Source organism: Cheilinus undulatus, linkage group 9 (genome assembly GCF_018320785.1).
Source record: "Cheilinus undulatus linkage group 9, ASM1832078v1, whole genome shotgun sequence".
Lineage (NCBI taxonomy): Eukaryota > Metazoa > Chordata > Actinopteri > Labriformes > Labridae > Cheilinus > Cheilinus undulatus.
The window spans coordinates 40,825,292-40,851,204 of NC_054873.1; the positions used below are offsets into that span (position 1 = coordinate 40,825,292).

Sequence of the window (25,913 nt, forward strand, 5' to 3'; positions counted from 1 at the left end):
GTTTAGCATTTTCTTGCTGAAATATGCAAGGCTTTTCCTGAAAGAGATGTCTGGATGCATATTTTGCTCTAAAACCTCTACGTACTTTTCAGCATTGATGTGAAAGCTGCTCACGCCTCAGGCACTACTGCAACTCCATACCATCAGAAATGCAGGCTTTTGAACTGTGCACTGATAAAAAGCCAGATGGTCCCTCTTCTCTTTTGTAGCAGGGCACGGTTTCTGTGGTTTCCAAAAAGAGTTTCATGTTTTGAATAATCTGACCACAGAACAGTTGTCTATTTTGTCTGAGATTTTGCCCAGGGAAGATGTCAGTGTTTCTAGATCATGTTCAAATATGGCTTCTTCTTTGCATGATACAGCTTTAATTTGCATTTATGAAAGTTATGGCAAACTGTGGTGACAGAAAATGATTTTTGGGAGTGTTCCTGAGCCCACGCAGTGATTTCCAGTAGAAAATCATACCTGTATGTGAGACTCTTCCTGGTTTTAATGAGGTTTTTGGCCTATTATGTTTTTTGTATTGTATTTTAGTGTGTCCTTCCTGTTTTTCAAAGACCTATATATTAGATGTTTATTTGTTTGAGTTATTGTATTTGGCTTGTTTGTGATTAGTATTATTCTTTATTATTATCATTATTATTTAGGTCCATTCTATGCCTTCTTTTGTTGCTGATTACTCTGTAACTGGTCTCACCTGCCTTGTCTTTTCTCTGAGTTTGTAGTTGCCTCTAATTGGTCATCACCGGTATTGGGAGAGGCCAATAGCTGATTAGTGAAGACTCTCACCTGGCTTCTCTTCTTTCTGATTCATGTTACTGCCTTCACTGGCTATAGTCTACATAGAGTTGTGACCACAACACAAATGTTTGTTGGCCCTGACGAAGACCGGTTTGGTGGAAACATGTTGGCTTTTTAATGATGTGGCCATTATAATAAAGGCTTTTTAGTATTTTCTTCCTCATTTGCACCTTTTTGTGTTTGGAGTGCCTGGTTTTCTAACTTTTTTGTATAGTTTTTTCCCCATTTTCCAAGAGCACCCAATTTTGGTTTACTATTGAAGCACCTTAGTCACACTGAGCAGCAAGTCAACCCCCTCCTTTGTTATCTGATATGTTATGTTCTATTGTGACTGAAAGTATGGTTTTATGAGATATGCAAATCATTGCATTCTGTTTTTAATTGACATTTTAACAGAGCCTCATCTTTTTTGGAACTTGGGTTGTAGAGTTCAAGAAAGAAGCAAGGCTTTTGAAGACGACTGTTGTGAATCTCATTTATTACAAAAACATGTTCAACATCTCTTCTGACATCCTGTGTGCTCACAGCAATGGTGACAAAGACCGTGCAGTTTGAATACAGGTCAGCTAGGACACAGACAGGAAGAGGAGTAAACAAGTAAAAATATGAACTCAGTGTAAATTAGGAACCACATAAACTGATAAAAAAAAAAGTGGAACATTGAAAAAAAAAAATGTGCTGAAATAAAATCTTTCAAGGCTTTCACATACGCTGGGAAAGTTCACTCTTCACAGCAAACATTACCATCTAGCCTCAGAATAGACCAGCAAAGAGGCACTCAATTCCACTTTCCCAGTGAGGTACAGTATAACACATACGCACAAACAGCTCTCATACATGCTTCTTATAAAGTAATAAAGATCTCTGTCTTTTTACATGCACACAGAATGCAACTGAAGTCTCCTTTGGTCAGATGAATAGAAACAAACGGTGTGTTTGGGGGTGGGCGTGGCTGCCGATGTGCTTCATCTGTCCTTGGCTGCTGAACAGTTAGCGTTCATTCAGACGCTGTGTTGACTGAGAAAGGCTGCAGCAGGAGTGCAATTGAAGGCAAAGTGGTGTTTAGCCACTAAAGAAGAGGCGGCATCAAGGGGCAGTGGGAGAAAAATCTGTGTTTACACTGAAAGCGACCCATGGTCAGAAGTGCTTTAATTTGAGCTGTGAAAGGTTCAGCTTGGTGTGCTTATTAGCTGGTGAATGCCAGTCAGATTGCGCTGCTTTTTAGCATTACTGGTGTAGTCACTGTTGCTCATTTTCCATTTTTAGACAGACTTTGAGTTTAGCTAAAAAATGCTTAGAGAACACCTGTCAAAGTTGGATATCTTTCTAATCTATCTAATCAGCATTTGTTCTGAACTGAGGGCTGTACCACGGAGCAAGATTAGAGGGTAATCCTGGACTGTTGAGTCCAAAGTCAGAGTTTTCATAAACAGGAAGCTGGCTCTTGAAAAAAGGCTAGGTCACTGTGGTGCTCTTAACTCATCAAATCATAATAGAGTTACATCTTAAAATCTGTTAAGTGTCATATCTCTATCAATTATTACCTAGGAATGTCCTCAACTTTTTGAATCAGTTTTAATATAATGTTCAAAATAATACAATGCAGTAACAGTAATTATTAGTAGTAAGACTGATGTTATATCAGCACCCCAACCCCACCTTTAAAGTTCGTGTTTCATGTTAAAGTTACATTTTTAGCATCACGAGATCATCACAGTATAAATAATGAGGATACAGCAACAAGTTGTTTTTAAGTTTGGTCCTAATATCCTGAAAAGTACACAGCTGGCTTTAGAGCTACAGCCTATGAAGAAATGGATTTGTCCTAACGTATTAAATTAAAGGTTAAAGATTTATTTCTTGTCATTCCAAAACACGATGCACATATTGAACGTACTGATTTCATTTCAATTTTGCTGAATGCTTAAGGTACTCCCATTTATTTTCTAAAGACTATCAGAACTTTTTAAAGTTCCTGATAATACTTCTGTTGTCCTGTCTATCATTGTTGAAGAGTAAGAGTCGTGCTGAGTGTTGCTGTCACATTGGACAAAAACTAACTAACTAAAAATACAAAGAATTAATACAGTCATTTTTGCAGTGTCCCTCTCCTTCTCTGTAGAAGCAGTGATGTGTTTACTACTACTGACTTTGTGTATTTATCATTTCTTCTCATTTTAATGACAGAAGCAGACAGCTGGTTGTAGTTCATTTAGAAGCAGGAGAAGCATAATGACAGGCTAATGCCCCCTTTCAGGTGAGCGCACAGACAGCTTGAGGCAGAATGCCTGAGTTAACAGAGAAAGTTACTAACCAGCTTTGTAGTGCTAGATATCAAGCTACAGCCCAAGGCTTTGTTGATCAAGACTCAAAGAACTACTTAAAGAAAGCCTAGGTTTGTTGAATCTGCGTCGTGGTACACCCCTCCCTCAGATGTCATTGATGTGATGGAAATAAAAGCACTTCTTGCTCTTGGTGTGAACCCAGCAGGGAAGGAGGGGAAAAGTGTGCAGCCAGTCTCATGCAGAGGGTGATGGAGTGTCTGGGTCTGGCTCATAGTGGTAAGTGGCCTGAGTGTGGCTGCTGCCGTGCTGCTGCTGCTGCTGCTGGTTGCGGGCTGCCTGGCTCTGACTGTCCTGAGCCTGTGTGCTGGGGCTTTCATAGCCCAGAGCAAGCAGGGGGCCCGCACTGTTCTCTGCTGCCTGCCCATAAGATGGCTGGTGGGGGTCATTGACACTGGGTGTCGGCTGTGGGAGATTGTCCAGCTCATCCACCTGTGGTCCTGGAGGATGCATGACCACCAGCTGGTCCTGGGGAATGTCTGCAGCAGCAGCAGCCAGGTTGGTGATGGACTTTGACTTGACACACTGGAAATCCACATGGCGGCTCTTCCCTTCCTCCTTCTCCCAGGACATGCGGATGAAGGGACGCTGGACATAGTTGTAGATGACCTCTGGGCGACCTCCAGGTCGTCGCTTCACCTTCTCCTTGTAAGTGGGGTAGCCTGGAGAAATCAAACAACAGATCAGAACAAAAGATTAAGGAAACTATTTTGGGTTGAAAGAAAACTTTTACAGTTTTAGATGTGATATTCTTTTCTTGGTTACATAATAACACAGATATCATCATGAGAATGGGAAACCATCATCAGGGGGCAAAAGCTGATTGGCTGGGATTAGTAATACGCCGCGTTCCACATTATTATGCAAACGATGTTTTTCTCTGATTTTCTAAATATTAATGCAAATGACAGTCAGAATATTTTTCAAGTCATCAACAGTTAGAGTATAATTTATATGTTTTTGAACAAACTTCATAATGATAACTATTATGTTTTAAAAATAAAAACCTCAAAATGCACCTTTCCACATATTCCACATTATTAAGCAGGCCACAGGTTTCAGCAATATGGGAAAAAAAAAGGATCTCTCTGCTGCTGAAAAGTGTCAAATAGTGTAATGTCTTGGACAAGGAATGAAAACATTCGATATTTCAGGCAAATTAAGCATGATCATCGTACTGTGAAGAAATTTGTGGCTGATTGAGAGCACAGATGGGTTTGTGCAGATAAAGACATAATGAGGAAGGTTTCTGACAGACAAATACATCAGATTAAGAGAGCAGATGCTAAAATGTCATTACAAAGCAGCAAACAAGTATTTGAAGCTGCTGGTGCCTCTGGAGTCCCACCAACCTCAAGGTGTAGGATCCTCCAGAGGCTTGCAGTCGTGTATAAACCTATTATTCAGCCACCCCTAACCAGTGCTCACAAGCAGAAATGGTTGCAGTGGGCCCAGAAATACATGAAGACTCATTTTCAAACAGTCTTGTTGACTGATGAGTGCCGTGCAACCCTGGATGGTCCAGATGGAGGAGCAGTGGATGGTTGGTGGATGGCCACCATGTCCCAATGAGGCCGGGACGTCAACAAGGAGGGGGCGGAGTCATGTTTGGGCCGGAATCATGAGGAGAGAGCTGATAGGCCCCTTTAGGGTCCCTGAAGGTGTGAAAATGACCTCGGCAAAGTATATAGAGTTTCTGACTGACCACTTCCTTCCATGGTACAAAAAGAGAATCGTGCCTTCTGTAGCAAAATTTTCTTCAAGCATGACAATGTTCCATCTCATGCTGCAAAGAATCCCTCTGTGTCATTGGCTGCTATGGGCATAAAAGGAGAGAAACTCATGGTGTGGCCCCCATCCTCCCCTGACCTCAACCCTACTGAGAACCTTTGGAGCATCCTCAAGCTAAAGATCTATGAGGGTGGGAGGCAGTTCACATCAAAACAGCAGCTCTGGGAGGATATTCTGACATCCTGCAAAAAAAAAATTTTTTAGCAGAAACTCTCCAAAAACTCACAAGTTCAATGGATGCAAGAATAGTGAAGGTGATATCAAAGAAGGGCTCCTATGTTAACATGGAACTTGTCCTGTTAAGATGTTTTTGATTGAAATAGCTTTGATTTCAGTAAATATGACCCCCTGATGCTGCAATTTCTACAAATGACCATTTTCAGTTCTTTACAACCTATAAAATGTTTTAAAAAGCTGTTGTGCTTAATAATGTAGAACAGTGCATTTTGAGGTTTTTATTATTTTTTTTAATATTTTTTGTCATTATGAGGTTTGTTCAAAAACATTTGAATTATGCTCTAATGGCTGATGACTTGAAAAATATTTTGACTGTCATTTGCATTAATATTTAGGAAAATCTGAGAAAAATATCATTTGCATTATAATGTGGAACGCGTAGTAAGTCACAGTTTCCAAAACCGATCTAAAGTACAAAATTAATCTCATCTGTTAAAGTTCTGCATATTTTTTTAACAACTAACAGAAAACATGTAGATTGGGGAAGGGGTGTGTTGGACTGTCAGCTGAAAATCAATAGGTATGCAACCCCTTGTAAATGTCAGAACCCTTCAGTAGCATTTTTAAATATCAGAATGTGTTTTTAAAAAAATGCTTCCGCAGGCATTTTATGGGGTGTGGAAACCAGAGTTCAGCCATTGTAACTGTTTCTCATAGTGTTGTCATCCTTCCTCATGTGTTTATGTGCAGTGATGCCAGCTCTTATTGGAAAAGCTTGTTGTAAAAGGTTTTCCACTGTAGTGCTGGGGAAAGTTTGAGCATTTCTCTTAAAAAGTTAACTACTTCCATGATGCAAAAATACTTCCTGTTTTTCCATACTTTTTAAAAGTTCATAGGGGCAAACAGTGTTCACTACATTTGGGCTACTGTGGAAAAAAAAACAGCTGAGACAAACATCTATTGCAATAAAATTGTCAAACAGTCAAAACTATTCTCACCACCACATCATACTTCTAGAAGGTGGCCCAGATGAAAAAATTGCTGACATCAGAATCAGACACAGACTTCACTTGTATCATTCTGATTCAAACATCTTATTCAAATTTCGAAGTCTCTATAAAAGATGAAACCCAATAAAAGGAACTGTACCTTCAATGCCCAGTCTGATCTTTTTCAGCCCTCTATCCTTTAGCACTGACTTGGCCACATCTCGGTTCTCTATGTACTTGAAGAAGCGGTACAGTTTGGTGCTGTAGATGACTGTTGAGAAAGAGACGAACACATGAATGGCCTTTTGCAACAAACCTGTTTGCACTACATCATAGGAAAAATTGTTTTCCCTGCAGTCTCAACAACTTTCACAGAGAACAAAAGAAGTCTGTTAATGTCTCAATGCTGAGAGATGACTTGATGCTGTAGAGCAGGGGTCACTAACTGGCAGACCGTGGTCCGGGTCCAGGCCCAGACGCCATCTGATACAGACCTGGACCCAGACCTACAGTCATTGGAAAGACAAAGAGAGTAGACAAAAAGACGAGTGAGATGAGACGAGGAGTCTAGGGCCCTTTGATTTCCAGGTTAATGGAATTGCAGAATTTGCAAATAAAAACAGAATCAACTATTTAATGTGGAAAATTGAATGAATTTGACTGAAATGCTGTGTTTTTTAGAAAGCCCCCAGAAACATCTCATAGCTTAACACAGGGCAGTACTGTGCAACATAATGTTGCACCTACAGGAAAACTCATCCATGCTTCGAGTTATTTTACCTCACCACACCACACCAGAGAGTCACGGAGAGAGAGGAGTGTCTGTGCGCGAGGCACACAGCTGAAGTCACGACCTTAAGACCTGCTCATCCCTCGAGGGCTTCAAAATCATGTTGGACAGACTCAAAGTCTTGTAGTCTAAATGATGATACATTCTTAATAATTCCTCCGTAGATACTGTAGTTACCTTTGGTTGCCTAATGAGCCAATACATGTCTGCATTAATGTAGCAGTCTGATATGAGGCAGACAGACAGGATGGAGAGAGATGATGATGAGAACCATTACAGTCAGGAGTAAAAACACAATGCAGCATTAAACTGTTTGAACTGTTACAGACTGAGAGAGTAAAGAAAATTTACAGGTTTACTTTTAACCATTTAATTTTAATTAAGTCACTATCACTCTATGTTTGAGAGAACAGAAGGATTTCATCATTTACATTAGAAACATCAGTTTGGAGCCAGTGTGATTACACATGTGGATGTGTCTTAAAGGTACAATGTGTAGAATTTGGCATTTTAGCGACATCTAGCGTTCAGATTTTAGAATGAGCCGATCTGTTACCAAAACGTCACATCACTAAGCGACGAGAGCCTGTGAAGACCAAAAAGGATCGTGAGCCGGACATCATTTACAGCAGTGACGAGGTGAGGGTTTATTCATTCATTTTTGTAACCATTATTTTTATAGATTATAGGTCAGTCTTCTTCTCCACCGGCCTTCCAGGTAGCTTTCAGGACTGGCAAGCAGGTTCAGGTTCGTTTCGCTCTTTCTGTCCCCAAAACGTTGCTGTAGACAACATGGCGGTTCATTATGTCAGCCTCCATGAGGGCGACCCGAGGTAATGTAAATTTAAAAAGTTTTTTTCTAATTTTGTAAAAAGACAACTAAAGTTTAAAGGGGGTGATTGTGCACTTATTTTAACATACTTCACATAGGTATATAAACATTATATCCCATGTACACCGTTTCTGTTCGGCGAAATGCAGCCAAATTCTACACATTGTACCTTTAAAATGTTGGAAATATCTGACTATTACACTGGTTATAACTATTTTATATCAGGGTTATCTAAAATCCTTGGCTCCTGGGCCAACTGTGGCCCGTTTTCAATAAATGTAAGGTTATTTCTATTTAATTAGTGAACATTTTATTTATTTACATAAACAGGACAATCTGTAAATTGTAAAATTAATGGAAAGGTTAAAATTGGAATTCCAAAGAATTAAACAGAATTTGGCAAAAAATAAATTGGATTTCATAGGGCCCTAAAGGAGAGATTCACAGAGGGAGAAACAGGTGAGCTGTAGACAAAGAAAATTTTCATATTTTATCAGCGCAACAAGTCCCTGAAATCACACCCAGATCCACATATCACACTAATTCAAGTTAGACATTGTGATGTTCCGGACCTTTGGTTTCATACATTTTCTCTGACTGGACCTCTTTGAATTTTAGTTGATGACCCCTGCTGTAGAGGATCATTAGTGCTCTCAAAAGGGACTATTTTAAACTGCTGTTAATCCACATCTGATGCTCTACTGAGTAGCTGCAGGACTGACATTAAAATACAATGAATGTGTGAGTCCATGGTAATGAAGAAATGTGTCACCTGGTGCTGTTGTACAGCTCACTGATGTGTGTTAAATAGCTTTACATGAAGCCGTGTGGTATGGATGGATGAACCTACACAATGCCTCTTAACTGTCAGTTTGTGCAAAGTAAGGAGTATCAACTACTCCAAAATCTGTATCTTACTCTGAGAGTACTCCTCTCCCATCTGTGGAGGATATTCTTCATCCCAGTCCACCACGTCATCATCGGTCAGCACCACAACATGACACTCTCGCTCTCCGCTCTGAGCACTGGCCACCATCAGTGGCAGCACCATCTCCTCCAGGTAACACTCAAACTGACGCCGGGCACCGTCGTTGGACAGCTCGTGCATCAGGGCGCCTGCAGGGGAACCGCAGAGAGATTTATAAAGAGAGAATGAGGAAAGGATGTAGGACAATGTGCAGAAAAACATTCTGGATATATTAAAACACAAAAGAACAGCATTCCATCTGCTATTTTAAAAGGGAGTACACCTCTCACTTTCCTAAAAATACAAAGTATGAATAATAAGAGCGCAAAGATACTTCTTATACTCTTAAATAAAGCCCTTTCTGAAAACAGTAAGGATGAGCAGCACTTAATCAACGATGGCAGAAGCAAAATATTAAAAAAGAATGATTAAACAGCAGTATACCTGCTGCCAAGAGACTTGAGAGGAACAAGATAAAAATACAAAAAGCTAGACTAAAATGCAATATGTACAGAAGGTGCAAAGGAGGAACTACTGTGCAGTTGTGCTGCAGTGTGCAGGATGACCACGTGCGTAAATATCAAACAGTGAAAGATAGCCAATATGTGTTCTGGTGTTACTAATTTTGCATTTGTCTGATGATGGGCATGTCTGCTAAAGGTAATTTTGCTGATTGACGAGGAGCAACATGAACCCACAGATACACACAAACAGGAAGAGAAACAATGCTAGCAAGTCAACATTAATGTGAGCATTGCAGCTTTCAGAAAAAACAGCTTTGAAAATGTTATACAGAGGAAGTCAAACAAGTAGATAACAGAGCAAAGGCTTCAGAATGCACACAAAGTGAACCTGGTGAAAAACAGTACATTGAAAAGATATGCCTACACATGGCATGGCTCAATGCGATGTCATGACACAGTTTTCTGACTACTGAAAAGGTGGCATGAATCTTTTCTAAGCCAGCAAAAAAGAACTTTAGGGATGCACTAATACAAAGACACTGGCATTGGAAGATATCACCACAGCCATCGGCAAATAATCTAGCCAGTGTTGAGCTGTTGATGCTGGCTTCTGGTATACTTAACTTCTAAATAAAATCTGGGATTTTTTATTGGACAGAAGAAGTCACCTGTTTAGCAAACTCTGATCAGTCTTTGTAGAACAACATGGGAGAAAATGTTGGTACAGCTGGAATTTTGTGCAAAAAAAAAAAAAAGGATGAAAACAACACTGGTATTAATATTAGCAATTAGTTAAACTATTTTGACCATCAGTACTGACCGTGGTTTTCATAACTGGTGTATCTAGGATTAATTTATACTGACTGATTATTATTAGAAGTGAGTTATTTCCACCTTTGTATAGTCGATGGGTCAATGATGTTATGGTTCATTTGAAGCTGGAAAAGATTAGATATAAACTCATGGGTAGGTGGAGGAATTCGACAAAATATGGCATTAATTCATGTGTAATGTGTAATACTATGATAATGTATAAACTAAAAGAAAAATAATTTAGTGCCCTCTGCTCCCTGTTATGGATGTTTTATGTAATTATTGCCTTATTTATTGCTCTGTTTTGTTGTAATTATTTTTATTTTTCATGTTTTTTTCAATGTATTTATTTTCATCCTTTTGTTGGCCAGTCTTTAGGGAGAGGGTGGTGGCATTTTGATGTTGTTTGATGTTGTGGAGAATCTGTTCTGTTCATTTTCCTGATGTTTTAAAAAAACAATAAAAACAACCGAATAATAATAATAAGAAGAAGAAGTGAGTTATTGGTAGAAAGATTCACCAACTGGGAAATTAAGGGCCAATGTCAATACTGATGCTTAAAATAATTAAGCTGATATGACTGCTGATACTGTCGCTTCAGATGTACTTAAACATTTTCTCTCACATTTTACCATGAAAACATATCAGAGTTTGTCCAACAGGTCACTTTTTTGCCCTTTAGAAAATACTTAGGGCTGACATTGGCCAGTACTGATATGTCAGTGCATCCCTTGTCACAGATTTTATGTTTTTATCCTTAAATTATGCTCCTGTGTCTTCATAAGTTCTCCACTGAGATTACGGACTTCATTAATATCTAGCTTGAGATTTGACAGTAAACTTGTTAGCATGACTAATTCTTAATCGGGCATGTTTAATCAGTTGTGCTGTCCCTTCTCTGAAATAAACTGAACCTAACAACAGTTGATGAGTTCTGCACCAGTTATAACTTACATTTTACATCTGCAAAGCCTCTTTAATATTGTACAATCATGAAATATACAAACAGACCACTTGATTTCTAAGTGCAGGTTAAGAGTGGTTCATAAATGCAATAGCGATGGGTTAAGATAAGACAAACATGAACCACTTAATATAAACCAGCTACTACTGACTTAAAACTCTCAAAACAACATCACATAGGTACAAGTTAGTATCTGTTCGACTTAGTTGGTCATTTGCCCACGTAACAAGCATTAGATCTCACAGCTAATCATGACCTACTTAGAGCACAACACACATACACACACACTCGGCAGTAGCCTGTGAGCTGAAGCTCCTCCTCCCACACACTCTGAAACACAAACAAGAGGCACAAGCAGGCACATAATAACACCGATAAAAAACACACTGGCACACACATACTGATGTGCATCTTTACATGATGGGATGCACATGCAACAGTTTGATGACACAGGTGTGTCAAAGATAAACTCAAGCCAATAGATTCAGCAGTTATCTTCTGTGCATAAAAGAAGCTAATGAAGAGGTCTTTACCAACTTCAGTTCTTGCAGTATCTGCAGAAAATGCTGTCTGTCAATCAAAAATATTGTCTCCACTGACAATAATATTGCTTTAATCTAGGAGAATATGTAAGGTCATTACATCCAAATTATAAGAGAAAGAAATATAAGATAAGAAAGAAAGAAAAATAAGAGTAAAAATGGCTTAATATACCAATTGTATATTTTTCCTCTCCTTCTTTCTAAATCAAATTTTCTGTTCTCCACACTCACCAAAGGCATGCACCTACATCAGCCTGCAGCTCCGAACAATTCACACAGTGGATGTGAAGTCTTGCATACTCACTGAGGTCTCTGCACTTGATGGTGCTGTAGTTGAAGGAGATACAGAGGTAGTCACATGCCTCCCTCAGCTCAGGAATAGAAACACCGTCAGGGCAGCGGATTATCCCCGACTTGTAGTAATCCTGCCATTTTCAGCAGCGCGCACACATACACGCAAATGAAAAAGCAGGGAGAATGGTAGGTGTTCATACACACACACAAGCATGGGAGAAATAACAAGACGCCATTATTGATGCTGCTTTGCTCACACAGGCAGCAGAGAGGGAGAGGGAGAGAGGTGGATGAGGAAGAGGAGGGGGAAGGGATGGAGAGTGAGCTGCCATGAAAGTAAAACCAGTGGATATCAGAGGGGAGAGAGAGAGAGAGAGCGAGAGAGAGAGAGAGAGAGAGAGAGAAAAAGAGAGAGAGTGAGAGGAGAGGAGAGGATGGGGGTGGAGTGCAAAGGGTGATGAAAGCAAAAGCCTGCAACGTCACTTTCCCTCTGCGCTCCACTTTCCATCCTCCTGCCGTCTCTGTGAGCTTGTGTCAGATGAGACAGCAACAGCGGCTGTTTCCCTCCTGAGAACCTGCTCAAACACTACAGGCTGCTCAGACAGCACTCAGCTCCTGTTCTTCAGTGCTCCCACTTTCATGTCTCCTTGGGTTTTGTTTAATGCAGACAAAGATGTATTCGTGCCATAATCCATTATGCCATAACCACAACCAAGCACTTATTATCAACCCTTCAGCAGTACGTTCACAAAGAGCAGAGCTAAATGGAGTGTGTGTTACACTTGCCAGGAACATTTTTGTAGCCTCATGTCAACACAAACTGATTGAGAATACTTTTAGGAATATTTTCTATTGACCCTGATGTCTAATTGTCTTTCAGTTGACTCTCTGACAATCAATGCTGAAACCGATAACTAGCTGTGTGTTTGGTTGTATTTTTAACTATTACTATGCCACATGCAAATAAATAAACGCTTTAGCATTTGTTGTTGTATTTTAATTCCTAATCATACAACATTGTTTTTGTTATATGTTATATCATATCATTTATTTTCATTTAATCCTTGTTTTTCAAAGTCTTTAAAGGTATTTTTATAATTGTGATTCCAGTACCAATCAAAAGAACTGTGATTTTGAGTTTTGTTGTTATCAAGCAATCCTACTGCTCATGTTTGTCTCAGCTTTGTGAAGACCTTCTTGTAGTGCTGCATGGTTTTGGAATTATGTGTGATTGCAATTATGCTAGACAAGTCATAATTCATGATTGCAATTACTATTTAAAACAAAAATATCATAAGTTTCTTGCTTGGTTATCAAGAAAAATGTAGTGAATGATAGTTTTGAAGAGTGTATCTCTCAACTGAAAATATACAAATATCAAGCTGCATACAAACATACAAAAACTGAAGGTTTTACAGCACTGCTTTCAAAAAGCTCAATATTTTCCAAAAAAGTAAAGTTTTTCGTTCTTTGTAAATAAAGTACTATTGAACAAAAATAATTTCAGTCGTTTATGTCTTTATGTAATTGCACAGCTTTACATTGCAATTTGGATTAGACTTATTGTGCAACACTACTTTATTTTTACTGTCTTCCCCCATACACAGGATGGGACAGTACAAATGTGGTGTCTTATATCAGAGTGATGAAAAAATCTGCATTTTAGGTCAATCAAAGTGTCGCCTTCTACTACAAAAACCCCTTCCACACATGAATCAGTGATTTGTGTTCATACAAAAATACTAACCTCTGTTTTAGTAAACAAGAAAAACCCCTCAACTCTTTTTTAGAGTTTTGTGAAACACAAGATATGCATACCATATGCTTAATGTTTTTCTTATAAACTTAATTTCATGTGTTATGGTTTATGTTTTTCAAAGTTTTTGCAGCGTTTTCCGTGACACTCATTCCCAAAGATTACCGCTTCTACATTTCTACTTAAGGAGATCAAGGGTAGATTTAGCTGCACCAAGTGCCAAAACGTGCTCATAAGATAAACGGTTCATGGTTTAATACACAGAGACATTCTAAAGAGTCTTGCCATAGCTGAACTAAAGGCTAAGTAGGCAGAATTAAATACAATACTGAGCTGAACAGGCCTCTCAATTCAAGCAGCAATGATGAACCAGCCAAGTAGAGAAGAAACAGGAATAGAGAAAGGTGGTAGTGATGGATCTATATTGAGAAAGTGAGTGATGGAAGGACAGAAAGAGATGTTTAGGGGAGAAAATCATTGAGAGTTGCAGTCTATGTGTCATTAAGGTTCTGAACTCTCTAGTCCCAGGAGAGATGAGGGAGAAATGGAGGGGGGATAAATAGATCAGAGATAAGAAATGTCAAGGGAGCATAAAATCAGAAGATATAGGGAAAAGTGAGAAAGTAAAAAACTGGTCAAGAAAAGTAGCAAAACAGAAAGCCTGCAGAGAAATTGAGACAAACCAAAAATGGGGAAAAGATTCTGAGATACCAAAACACCATGAAATGTATGCAGTTCCTACAGCGCAAACTGTGACAGAGTGACATAGAGCTGTTCATTCCTAAAGATGTGCCATTCAAAGTCAGTATACTCACCAGTATGGCTCTGAAAACAGTGGAGCTGATACCATCTGCCACCTCAAACTCTCCTTTTTCATTGGGTCGAGTGAAGTTGTTGTCCCGCCCAGAACCAAACATCCTGACAGAAATCAAGAGATGAAAGGTAGTTGTTTACATGAAGAGTTAAGGGGCAGATTCAAAGGATTTGGAAGTAGACTGCATCATCATCTGTTTGGGTTGCTATTGTTTGCTTTACTCTCTGATCATTGTCAAACTAGGGTGGCACATTAAATATCCTGAAGGTGGTGGAATTCAGGATTAAAAGCAACGTAATCATAAAACTACACATGGATTGTAAAGGATCAACCCCTTTTCCATGTTTAACAGATGTAATCTTCAAAAGAACGTCACAATTAAGTGATTCATTATGTGATTAGAACACTTACAGCATCAACATCATGAAAACATTAATTTTTAAAGATAATTTTTTAACATGTGTTTTCACAGTGACAAAAAATTCATAATAGCATACTTTTGCTGAGAAAACTTGGCAAGCTAAGAAATTTAGCAGTTTACAGTTTGGACAATTAGCCCAAAATTAAAATGAAATGCTGCGCAAAACAGGAGGACACTGTTCTTTCAAAAGAAATAAAAACAACTTTTGGTTCCAAAAATGGCAGATTGTACATTTCTATCCTCTTAACAAAGTCAAAAGAGAAATGATGATGTTATTTAGACTCACCAGCCACTTCATTACGTATACCTATTCAACTGCTCATTAACCCAAGTATCTAATCAGCCAATCAGATGACAGCAACCATTGCATTTAGGCATGGAGACATGGTCAAGACAATCTGCTGAGGTTCAAACTGAGCATTAGAATGGGGAGGACAGGTGACTGAAGTGAGTTTGAATTGGGCATGTTTGTCAGTGGTCTGGAAGCCTGTCATTTCTTTATTCTACATTCTGACCATACCATTCCAATGCTGCTGCAGAAATCAGCACATCAGACCAGGCAGCATTTTTCCAATCTTCTACTGTCTGATTTTGGTGAGCCCATTGGAATTTTAGTCTCAGTTTGCTGTTCTTAGCTAACAAGAGTGACATTTAGTGTGGTCTTCTGCTGCTGCTGTAGCACATCTGCTTCAAGGTTAAACATATCGTGATGCTCTGTAGCATAGCTCGGTTGTTGTCGGCTCAAACCAGTCTGATCACTCTCCTACGACTTCTGCCATAAACAAGGCATTTTGGAGATCTGATGCCTACTGGATATTTTCTCTTTTTCTCACCATTCTCTGCAAACCATAGACATGGTTGTGGATGAAAATCCCAGAATATCAGCAGTTTCTGAAACACCAGCCCATCTGGAATCACAACCAGGGTATGTTCAAAGTCACTAAGCACCATTCTGATGTTCAGTTTGACCTTCAGCAGATTGTCAGGCCATGTTTTTTAGCCTAAATTTATCAGTTGCTGCTGATTAGGTATTTGCATTTATATGCAGCTGAAGAGGTATACCTAATGAAGTGACCAACGAGTTTATGTGTCAAGTTGAAGCAGTTCTTTTATGTAACCATTTGAAGAAATTTCTTAGTCTCTGCCCAGTTGTTGCCAGTTGTTGCAGCACTTACAGGAGAAACACAATCTAAATACTTGTATATTGCTCTTAATATTCTGAAACCAGTGTCAGTAGGCTGTTCTTGCAGGAGATAATCACATTTCAAAGAGCTTCCAAAATGTAAATAACTCATTTAACCTGAGACCTTGAATGACAGGAACTAGTTGGAAGGATGTGCAAGTAAAGGTAAACACAATGTTCATATTTATTTGACACTATAGGCTCTGCTTATAGCTTTATACTCCATAATCCTTTTATTTTTGTGTTTAAGCTTCATGAAATCTCTCTGTCATTACCTGCCAAGCATAGTGTTAGGCTGTGCAGTGAAGATGGCGGGGTCCACCACAAATCTTGTATTATCCACTATCAGAGTTACTCTCTCTCCCAGTCTCAGTGCACCACGATGGCCCTCTTTACTGCTGAGGTCATAAACATAGATCATATCACAAAGTCCTTGGCCCAGTGACTTCGAGTGGTGGTCTGCTCCAGAGGGACCAAGGGATCGAGGTATGTGGCCACTGATCAGGGTCCCCGAAACATGGGAGTAGGGAAGAGAAACTCTGGGAGGACGTGGACTGGAGGATCTTGAGGACGAGCCTCCATCACCACGTTCACGGTCTGTGTGACAGAGGAAGACAAATAGACAGCAATGAGGAAACTTTCAGTTAAAAGTTCACAAACATTGTAAGCTCTAACTTTAATGCTGAGTATCAAATGTTAACATTTCTTTTTCCCCCTCACCGTGCTGCCGAGTGGGAGAGGTAACATTCCTGATGCAGGGCGTCAGCTGGCTCTCCGCTCTCTCATGGGAGGAGTCACGCGAGCGGTCGCTTGAGCGCCGCCGTTGCTCCCAGTAATGCTCTGCTCCACCTCTTTCCCTTGTCCCTCCAGATGCACCACCACCACCAGCTCCGGCCCCATACTGACTCATAGTGCTGACCTGCTGCGGCTGGTGGTCGCAGTCCAATACTGGCAAACCACACTGCTGCTCACTGAAAGAAAACCGCACACAGAGGAAATTAAAGCCAAGAGCATGTCTTACATTTCAGCGGCTCATCGTTTGACTGCACAGGGTAAATGAGGAGCATTGTGGATAGTACTATGTTCAAACTGGACCAGAGATAAGCCTCTTATGAAAAGAAAACAATGACCAATAAGAGTATGAATATGATGTTTTTTACAGATGGTTACTTTGACAGTATTTTAAAACAGAAAGTTACCAAAACCTAGAAGTACTTCATTACTTTTACTTTATAAAATGAACATTTAAATCTCTTTGCCTCCAACCGTTAAACTCATTTCTTTTTTTGCTGCAGATAAATGTCAAAAATAATAAAGGTAGTGCTACTTTAGATTAAATATGAAGAAATTCAGAATGAAAAAAGTGTCATAAACCATCAGTTTGAAGAGTGATACAGAGGTGCTACAGTATGTATTTGAAAAAAAAAAACAGGGTAAATCATGTAATTTGCTTGAATGCACTTGGATACAAGCACAAAGAACAGAACAGAAATCATTCTGGCAGCTTCTCTTGACTACAACTAGTTTCTTACTTGGTGTTCCTGCTCATGCAGCATGTTCTCACTGCTCCACATTTCAATTTAAGCTGCCTTTTTTTCCCTAAAAAAGCTGATCATGAGAGTTTGTGCTATGGGAAGCAAGCCTAAAAGCTCAAGTACATTCCTGACTAAAACGCTGACTGAAACCAGAGACATTCCTCAAACGATTTCTGCTGCTAGTTATTTAAAAGGAAAGAAGATATAGAAGAAAATACTACAGAGAGTTGATCATTTGTATTATGGGATTGATCTCAAAATTTGTGTAGAGATTATTTATAGTTGCAAATAGTTAATAATTTTTTTATTTACAAAGGGTAGTGTTATTCATCTGCAGCATGTGTAAAGTAAATCCAAAGTGTATCAATTCCATAAATTTCATGTAAACATGTATTGTAATTAGAGCTGGGCAATTAATAGAAAAATAATCGAAACAGACATTTAGAGCCTCTAACCGACAAAAACCTGGGGTTTCAATTATTTTGCCTAGCAATAACTCTCTCTACTAATGCACCACCCCCTTAGCAGCCAGGTGTTGCAAGGCATGCAGCCTGCTGGAAACCCAAGAGAAGAAGACGTACTAGTCATGTGACATCATCCCATCCACTCTGCTAAAACTCAACTAACTGTGCAACATGAGCAGCAGATTTATTTCCTACTTTTTATATAACAGTTGCTGAAAGCTGCTGAAACCGCTCTAGGAACTACACAGTGCAGATCCACCAAGCCTATTCGATGGCCACGTCTGGCCCATGTATGTGAAACACATACATGGGCCAGAACATCAGTTTCATTTCAGCTGATGTGTGTTTTGATTTCAGCTGTTTTGATAAAGAACCATAAATTGTTAATTTGTGTCTGTGCCTTTCAGATATTTGTTTTGAAATTATACAAAGATTTACAGAACAAACTGAGTTAGAGGTTGAGGTAGAATAATCGTTTATTAACCGTAATCAGGGTAAAAAGTTCAATTAAGCGTGATTTTGATTTTTGCCATGATCGCCCAGCCCTAATTGTAATGTCAAAATTATGCCAATTGTCAACCATGCCATGAGAGCAAGAGTCGTATCCCAGCCAACATAAAGTAAGAAATAGCAAAGCTACATAACTGATTCTCTACTTCAAGTGCAATGACACGGTAAATCATACAAACTAAGGCACTGGTGCATTATTTCATGAAAGAATGAGACAGGTTAGCTCTTCTTGCTCTAGGCAAACTCAAGCTCACAGTTGTTCAGGGATAGCTCAGGGGGTAAAGGGTTTGTTTTTTGCGTGCTAAGCTGTGAAACAAGGAGAGCCTGGGAAAAGTTAGCAGTCGACTTGTTTGAACCCTTACAGGAGTTGAGTGCAGCAGAGACAGGGATGACACCAATCCACTGAGCTCAGCCTGCAGTTACACACACATACACAGAGCATCCCAGCGTCCATTAGAGGGTTTATCCATCTGAAACAAACTGGGGGAGCTGAGCTCGCTTAGAAACAGTACAAAAAATAGAAATGGCATCAACTGTTTATTTGCTCCATGAGCTGATTTACCAGAGATTTTTTTACTGATGGATAACACACACTTGTTTCTTTTTTGCATCAGAGCATGCAATGCTTTCTAGAGTGGTTTGCAGTTGTTCTGTATTTTTCTCCAGACAGGCAAGCGGCCATGACCGGGGACTTATGTCTAACTTAAACTTTAGAGAAAACTCAAACACAATCTTACACAGACAAAAGAGCAAAAGACAGTCATGCAGTGAAAAAAAGATTAGTCACCAAGTAATCTGAACGTTACATATGTGTATAGCACAGAATCAAGAATGGAAACCAGTGATCAATCAAAGCTCTGTCCTCACGGACCCTCATTCCCTTAATTTAGTGCCCAAATTAGGCTAGATGTTGTGTTTCCTACATCTAAACTAAAGATGTAACAAATAACCCTCAAAAAAACATTTAGAGGACAAAGTGTAGCTTTATGTGGCTAATGACCATGATGAGTATGAATTACAATATAATATTATAAAAATAAAATGGAAATAATTTCCTAAGAAAAACCTGAACTAAGAGGGCATTAGAACTGTGTTTTTCTTTGTTTGTCTGGTGCTTGCTAATAACACATTATTGGATATGATCACATTTAGCCATCACATTTGAGTGAATTCAGAATGCAGCATGTATTAAACAACCACACTGAAGGACCTTCTGACAAAACTTGCAAAGATGTGGATAATTTGGTTCCATCAGATACAAAAAGTTTAATATACAATAGGATGAATGGGGCCAGACTTTTATAAGATAAGATTATTGTTAGACTGTTAGACTGTTAGAATCCTGCCATTGTGCTCTAAATCCATTTCACTTCCAATGCACCAATGTAGTTGGCTATCTGATCTATACAGCTGAGGTTATAAGGCAGTAACACATCCAGGTCTCAGTAATGAAGTGAGCCTGCCCCATACTCTTGAGAAGAGCTGCTTTGAAATATGATGATGACCATGTACTGCAGGCTATGAAAGCAAGGAGATGGAAAATGGGAGCAAGAAGTAGGGGGGCGGAAAGAATGATGTTTTTTTTTTTTCAAAATTCATTTATAAAAATGAAATTAGTGACGTGAAATGGACTACTGTCTTCTACTCTGTGCAGCACATGACCAAACAAACATGAATAATCCATTTTTGCACAATGGAGACTAGCACACTGGGCCAGATTCAGCATCAACTTTAGGGACTGTAACACAACAAAAGGTGATTTCTCAAGGATGCATGTGAGCTGTTCATTTTTCAATCTAATTTAATGTCCAGCTAACAAGCTATGTATGTTTTGGCAGAGTTTTAGAGGATGGTAATGAGAGAAGCCTCTTTGGACACTGGCTGACAACTGGGTAAGTGGCCAGCTCACTGACTGGGTGCCTAATTGGCTAACAGTCTGGGTGGGCAGATGTGGACAGAGCAGACCAAGACTAGTGAACTGACAAAAATGATCAACAACACAGTCAGTTTAATTACTGCAAATAACCTTGACTTCACATTAACACCTAACTAACAGCTAGTCAAGGTCAATGATTCATTTGTTGGATGATGCTCCATCAATGTCTACTTTGAAAGATTTACAAACCCTGCCATATACAGACAAAAAGGCTGAAAACAAAGGTAAAAAAGAGAAAATTTGTTGCCAATATTTGGATACTCAACTATACTATAAAAGATCAAACTTAAAATAAAGATTAAAATAACACCTTGAGTTTTGTGTTTATACAAGTCTGTTTCTCTCTACAGCTGCAGCCTCAGACAGTGTCCTTGAAGATAGGGGTCACCATAGCAGCTAAGGAAAGGAAGAAATGTGCACACACGCACACCTCTCCTCATGCCTCACAATGTTTAGGTGTGCTGTCTGTTACTGACACCAAGTCCCATATGTCACAGACAGTATGACTGAAAATGTGAAACAAATGCAAATAATATCTGAAAAAGCACAGTCCCCAGACGAGGATGATACCTGTTCTTCCTAACTGCTACAACTAAGGAATGTAGAGGGATATTACTAATTGTAATATTTTACATTAACCTACACTTAGGACTGACAGAGTAGAAATCCGTGTTTTAACTTCATTGGGACTTTGATTCTTGGCTGAAATGGGATATTAAAACAAAAGCCATACTTCTAGCCAAACAGGCAGGCAGCCAGTGGCCAGACCAACAGGGTAAGGGAACAAAGGAACTGAGGAGGCAGTATTTCACTCAGGGCAGGCAGCTCCTCTCATCTTTCATGTGTCGATGCAAATTTACAGAAGCCAAGATATCACAGCTAGAAAGAACAAGGGGGGCTGAAATTTCCCTTGTCTACATTCCAGTTAATAGGCACCTCCCAGTCGATATCAAAATCCCTTTTCTTTTCCTGAATGGGTCAGCAGCCTAAAGCACAAACACAAGCTCAGAAGGTTTAATATGTTAAATAAAACTCCAGTTCACCAACCAATTTCAGATACAATAACTCAGACCGAGATGCAAGGCATCTTGGTAGTCTATTAAAAGCATGAGGTGAGAGCCTCAAGGGGTGAGGGTCCCATCTATTATTTAGGGGCTGCTGACACACAGACGGGCAAAGGCAGGGAATGTGCTCTTTGCCGCAGTCTGGCTTTTAATCAATGTAAGTGAATTTAAGTGATGCTGATACTAAGAAACTAACTGAAAACAGTTTTATGACAATAAAGATACTGACCTTACATATTTGCCTATTTTATTTTCTACTTTTTTCATTTTTTGATGACTTGCAGTATATAAGGGGTATTACCTCAAGCATGTACTCTTACAGATTACTATTAAATGACATAAACGTCTACTTTCTATTTCTCCTTTTGCAAGTACAGGGAATCCCATCAAGGGTAACAGAGTTAGTGTTCGGTTTTTTTCTTTGGCACTATTAGGATTATCTTTTTAAACAACAGGCTATACCCTGCAAAGACCCGCCAATGAAATTGTGTGAATATAATACAATACAGAGCGAAAAACCCCGTGCTTTGAAAGCGTACGTGCACATACCGGTCGGTATCAGAGGGCCAAGTGAAGACAAAGCAGCAGGGGATGAGCTGCGGGATGACAGCGGCACAAAAGCCTTGCGCTCCTCCGAACAAAGCGGGCTTGCCGGCAGCTTCAGCATCCTTGCTCATTACTTTCCAACTTCATCAGCATCGTTTCACACATTCAATCCGGACCTCAACTAGCAGGTAAAATCCACAGCTTCGACCGAAAGCTTGAAATGTGTCTAGGAGACGAGGGAGACGCGGACGAGCCAGTCATTCAGAGTCACCGGAGGGACCTTAAACTGTGAATGGCCGCGTGCTTGACTGAATCAGAGGGATGCTGCCTTCACGTGCTGCTCGTAAGCTCCCACTTCTGAGTGTTCAATGGACAAGCAGTCTATTCCAGAGCAGTCTGACGGTGATAACAACAAAGCCAACTATTTCTTTGTCATTTTAAGATGAACATTACTAAAACAGCTGCTATTTTTGCTAAATTTTCACTCGTGAGCAAGAGATATAACTCGATTTGTTCTTTCAGTGATAAAAAACAAGCAAATAAGAGCGCCATTACTACTGTGATATGAAAGAAGGAACCACATCGTCCGAAATACTTTCATTAAGGCAGGTAAATACGAATTTCAAATATATAAAAATACTTTTAAATGACATATAGACAATAGTGGTTCTATTGATAAATTACCGTTAATGTTGATTTTGTTTTTAAAACAAAGCCAATGCTCAGTAGAACTAGTTTAAAGTAAGAATTCCTTTCAGTAAGTGTCTCAGTGGCATCTGGCCCATGTAGATTTGACTCAGAAATGTTTTTTTATAACTTTTTACAGAAAAAAATTTGAGATTTTTTTCCTGTAAAAAGATATTAAAAACAACATTTCTGAGTCAAATGGACAGTAAAAGTGAGGTGCTGTATAGTTTGTCATGTTACATTCATTGTATCAAATATACTACCGCACCTCACTTTTACTATCCATTTTTTTAAGGTGCAACTATCTCAAGTGCAATAGATAGGCTACTAGAGATGCACATCAATATCATTGGCTTGATATCGTCATCTGCAGATATTATAGCTTAAAAAGTACGTTATTGGTAGCGACAGACATGAAGATTTCGATCAATTTGTTATTTTTTTGTAGCGTTAAAGGCAGAACCAACAAACCTACATCAACTGAATTCTTTTTCATTGTTCATCCTTATTCTCTAAACTAAAAACTAAAAGGGGCAGAGCTTTCCATGAAGGACAAATATCCCTTCCCCTAGCCTACAACATTTCAAAACACTGATTTTAATCTCTGATTGCTAACAAGCTGTAATGTCCGTCACCAAATCATTACTTGTTGACAAAGGGTGATACATCAATAAACTGGTCAGAATATACTGAGATTGTTGTTCAAATGTGAAAGACTGGATGACAAATTCCACTTAACGGTCTCATGTGTCCTTTCATGTTATCTTTTGCTGCTAAGTTGAATCTCTCAGTAGAGATAAAACCCTATTTTCTATGGATATGATGAATCAAACTTTACATAATATCAGTTAGTCCAACATTTATGGCACCCCCTGACATAAGATAACACTTTGAATAAAGTTATAAAACCAAAATATAAAAGATTTACATTTTTTATTTTTTGTAGTTCAGAAGGCCACACTGCAGCTCTTCTGCATTGGGGTCAATGGTTAACTTTCTCCCACAAGGTTTCCCATGTGACATTTTGTGGGTGTTTCACTTGATGGCAACTGTATTTCATGTTTGAAATAAACACAGGATACTTTTCCCCAATGAAAGGATAAATGCCCAGTAAAAAGACCACTAATCTCAGTTGTGCCCCTATACACTTTTAATAAGTTACATAAAATACAACAAGGCCTTTAGTTGCAACAGCATCACCAACTTCAACAAACCCAAGCTCAGTCAAGCAAGCTTCAGGTAGTGACAATGCTGATGCAACCACGTAGCCCCCTATGAGACCCCAACCCAACTATGAAGGCTGGATTGGCAACAAGTGCCAGAAATTCACAGGGGCTATAAAGTTGGAACCTTACTTTGCTGGTTTCGTCTGAATAGTCCCATGACACCCCCAGGAGGCCTGACAGTGAACTCCAGTATCCCAAACTAACTTCCCTCCATGCCAGGTCTTACTGCCCGCCATACGAATATGAAAACATTCTTTATCAAGAAGGTCATCACAGCCCAATCAGCATCACACATGTAGTGTTTCATGTGTAATGCAACTGTATCCTTTACCATGTGCGATTCTTATCCACAGCATGTGCATTACTAGACTGAAGTGCAATGGGACTTTAGACTGCACTAAATCCTCCAGATGATTTTCTAAAAACTCTTTTTAATCTCTCTTTCTCTATATATATGTATAATTTTTTTTAAACCTGTATGAAAGTGATAATGTTTTTTTTTTTTCACAGCAAATTTAAATGTACAAACATGCAGTGACAGAAAGGCATTCCAGTCTATCTTATTTCAAACCCTGGTTAATAAAGAACCATGCCATCTTTGACATCAGAGGACCACTTTAGTCCTCAAGATCAATAATACATGTACTTTTCTAAGCATGTGCATGCAGCCAAATTTCAAATTTCATCTGACTGTAATGCTCAAAGAAGACCACATACTATGGAGAGGAATATTGACAACACACAATATTTACTCCCTCTGTATTTCATGGCTCTTTGCTTCTGGCAGAACTATAAATATGTCAATAGGCTTTACCAAGATTTTTTTTTTCTTTTTCCCAGAAAAAGGGCCAGTAAGATTTCTGATTTTACCCAGTTCTTGATTAACCATCTGTCTATGCTACAACATAAACCTCCCGTCATGAGCAGTGAATGTATGAGGGGGGTTCTATAATAAGAGATGGTGCAAACATTTGAAAATCGATGGTTTAAGTCATCTTAGCCCATCTCCAAGTGAATCTGGTTAGCCGTTAGCTGCTACAAATGTAACTACTATAAAAAAAAATCAAAGCGTAAACAACGTGAACCTCAATCAATAAACTGATTGTATTCTTGATTTGACCGAACTTGTCATAAGCGTGATAAGAAAGTGTTTCGTTATCTCAGTACTTTTAAGCGGTACTTGTATACTGGCAAAACAGAAATCCATACAGGCTACCAACAAGGACTAGTCCCAGCAACAAAATATTGGTAGCCTAAGTTATGATCTAGAATTATTGCTCAGTATTTTAATTCAACAAATTCCTACGTGGTTGAACAAAAGTATCATTGTAAATCCTGTCTCCGAAAACAACTGTCAGCTATGAGACGTTAGTTATGAAGTTGCCCAACACAAATACGTCGTCACTTTAAAATACGTTTAGTACTAATTCAGTGGAAATGATTAAAAATATAAAAGGCAAGAAGTAACTTATATGTTACTTTACAGAGGCTTTTTGGTGTCCAGAGGATTTTTAGACGCTTTCGTTAGCCTGTGATTTAGCTTTATCAGCTAAGCTAAACAACTCAGAAACCGTTATGTGGCTAACATTAGCTGTCTGATTACTTCGAAGAGTTTAAAAAAAAATAAAACTTCTGTTTACCTCCTTGAGTTACATTCCGGTTTGACGATTCGTTGTAACGGCTCACGTCACCTCAAATGTCCTGAAGACCGAAACGAAAAAGCAATCGTAGCTAGAACCAGCTAATATTGATAACAGGTAGCTTGGGATCTTTGTTTTTGTGTGGGAAAGTAGAATTCACGTGAAATATCGCGAGACTACACGCATCCCTCTGGAGCCTACATAACCTGTAATGTACTCAGTTTTTACAGCATGCTGCCCTGACAAGCACGTATGCATTGGCCAAAAATAAACTTTCTACAGGTCTAACAGATATTCTAAATAGGCTTATATATCAAAGGACATGAAGAACAAATTCAGGCAACGTTAGAACAAGACATTTTTAT

General features: G+C 39.1%; 1 protein-coding gene across 2 annotated transcripts; it reads right to left on the bottom strand.

Annotated features, from left to right (window-relative positions):
• Positions 1-1,264: 1,264 nt before the first annotated feature.
• btbd10a (BTB (POZ) domain containing 10a) lies at positions 1,265-25,682 on the bottom strand. 2 transcript variants are annotated; one of them, XM_041795975.1, is made up of 8 exons: positions 25,549-25,682; positions 16,661-16,911; positions 16,216-16,537; positions 14,338-14,440; positions 11,777-11,897; positions 8,641-8,838; positions 6,261-6,371; positions 1,265-3,805 (listed from the first exon to the last, which is right to left on the bottom strand). In XM_041795975.1, the coding sequence occupies exons 2-8, from the start codon at positions 16,848-16,850 to the stop codon at positions 3,321-3,323; spliced, it is 1,530 nt and encodes a 509-aa protein (XP_041651909.1). In that variant the 5' UTR covers positions 16,851-16,911; positions 25,549-25,682; the 3' UTR covers positions 1,265-3,320. The 2 variants fall into 2 exon arrangements, with proteins under 2 accessions (XP_041651909.1, XP_041651910.1); XM_041795976.1 differs by lacking the exon at positions 25,549-25,682 and adding an exon at positions 21,999-22,244.
• Positions 25,683-25,913: the final 231 nt, after the last annotated feature.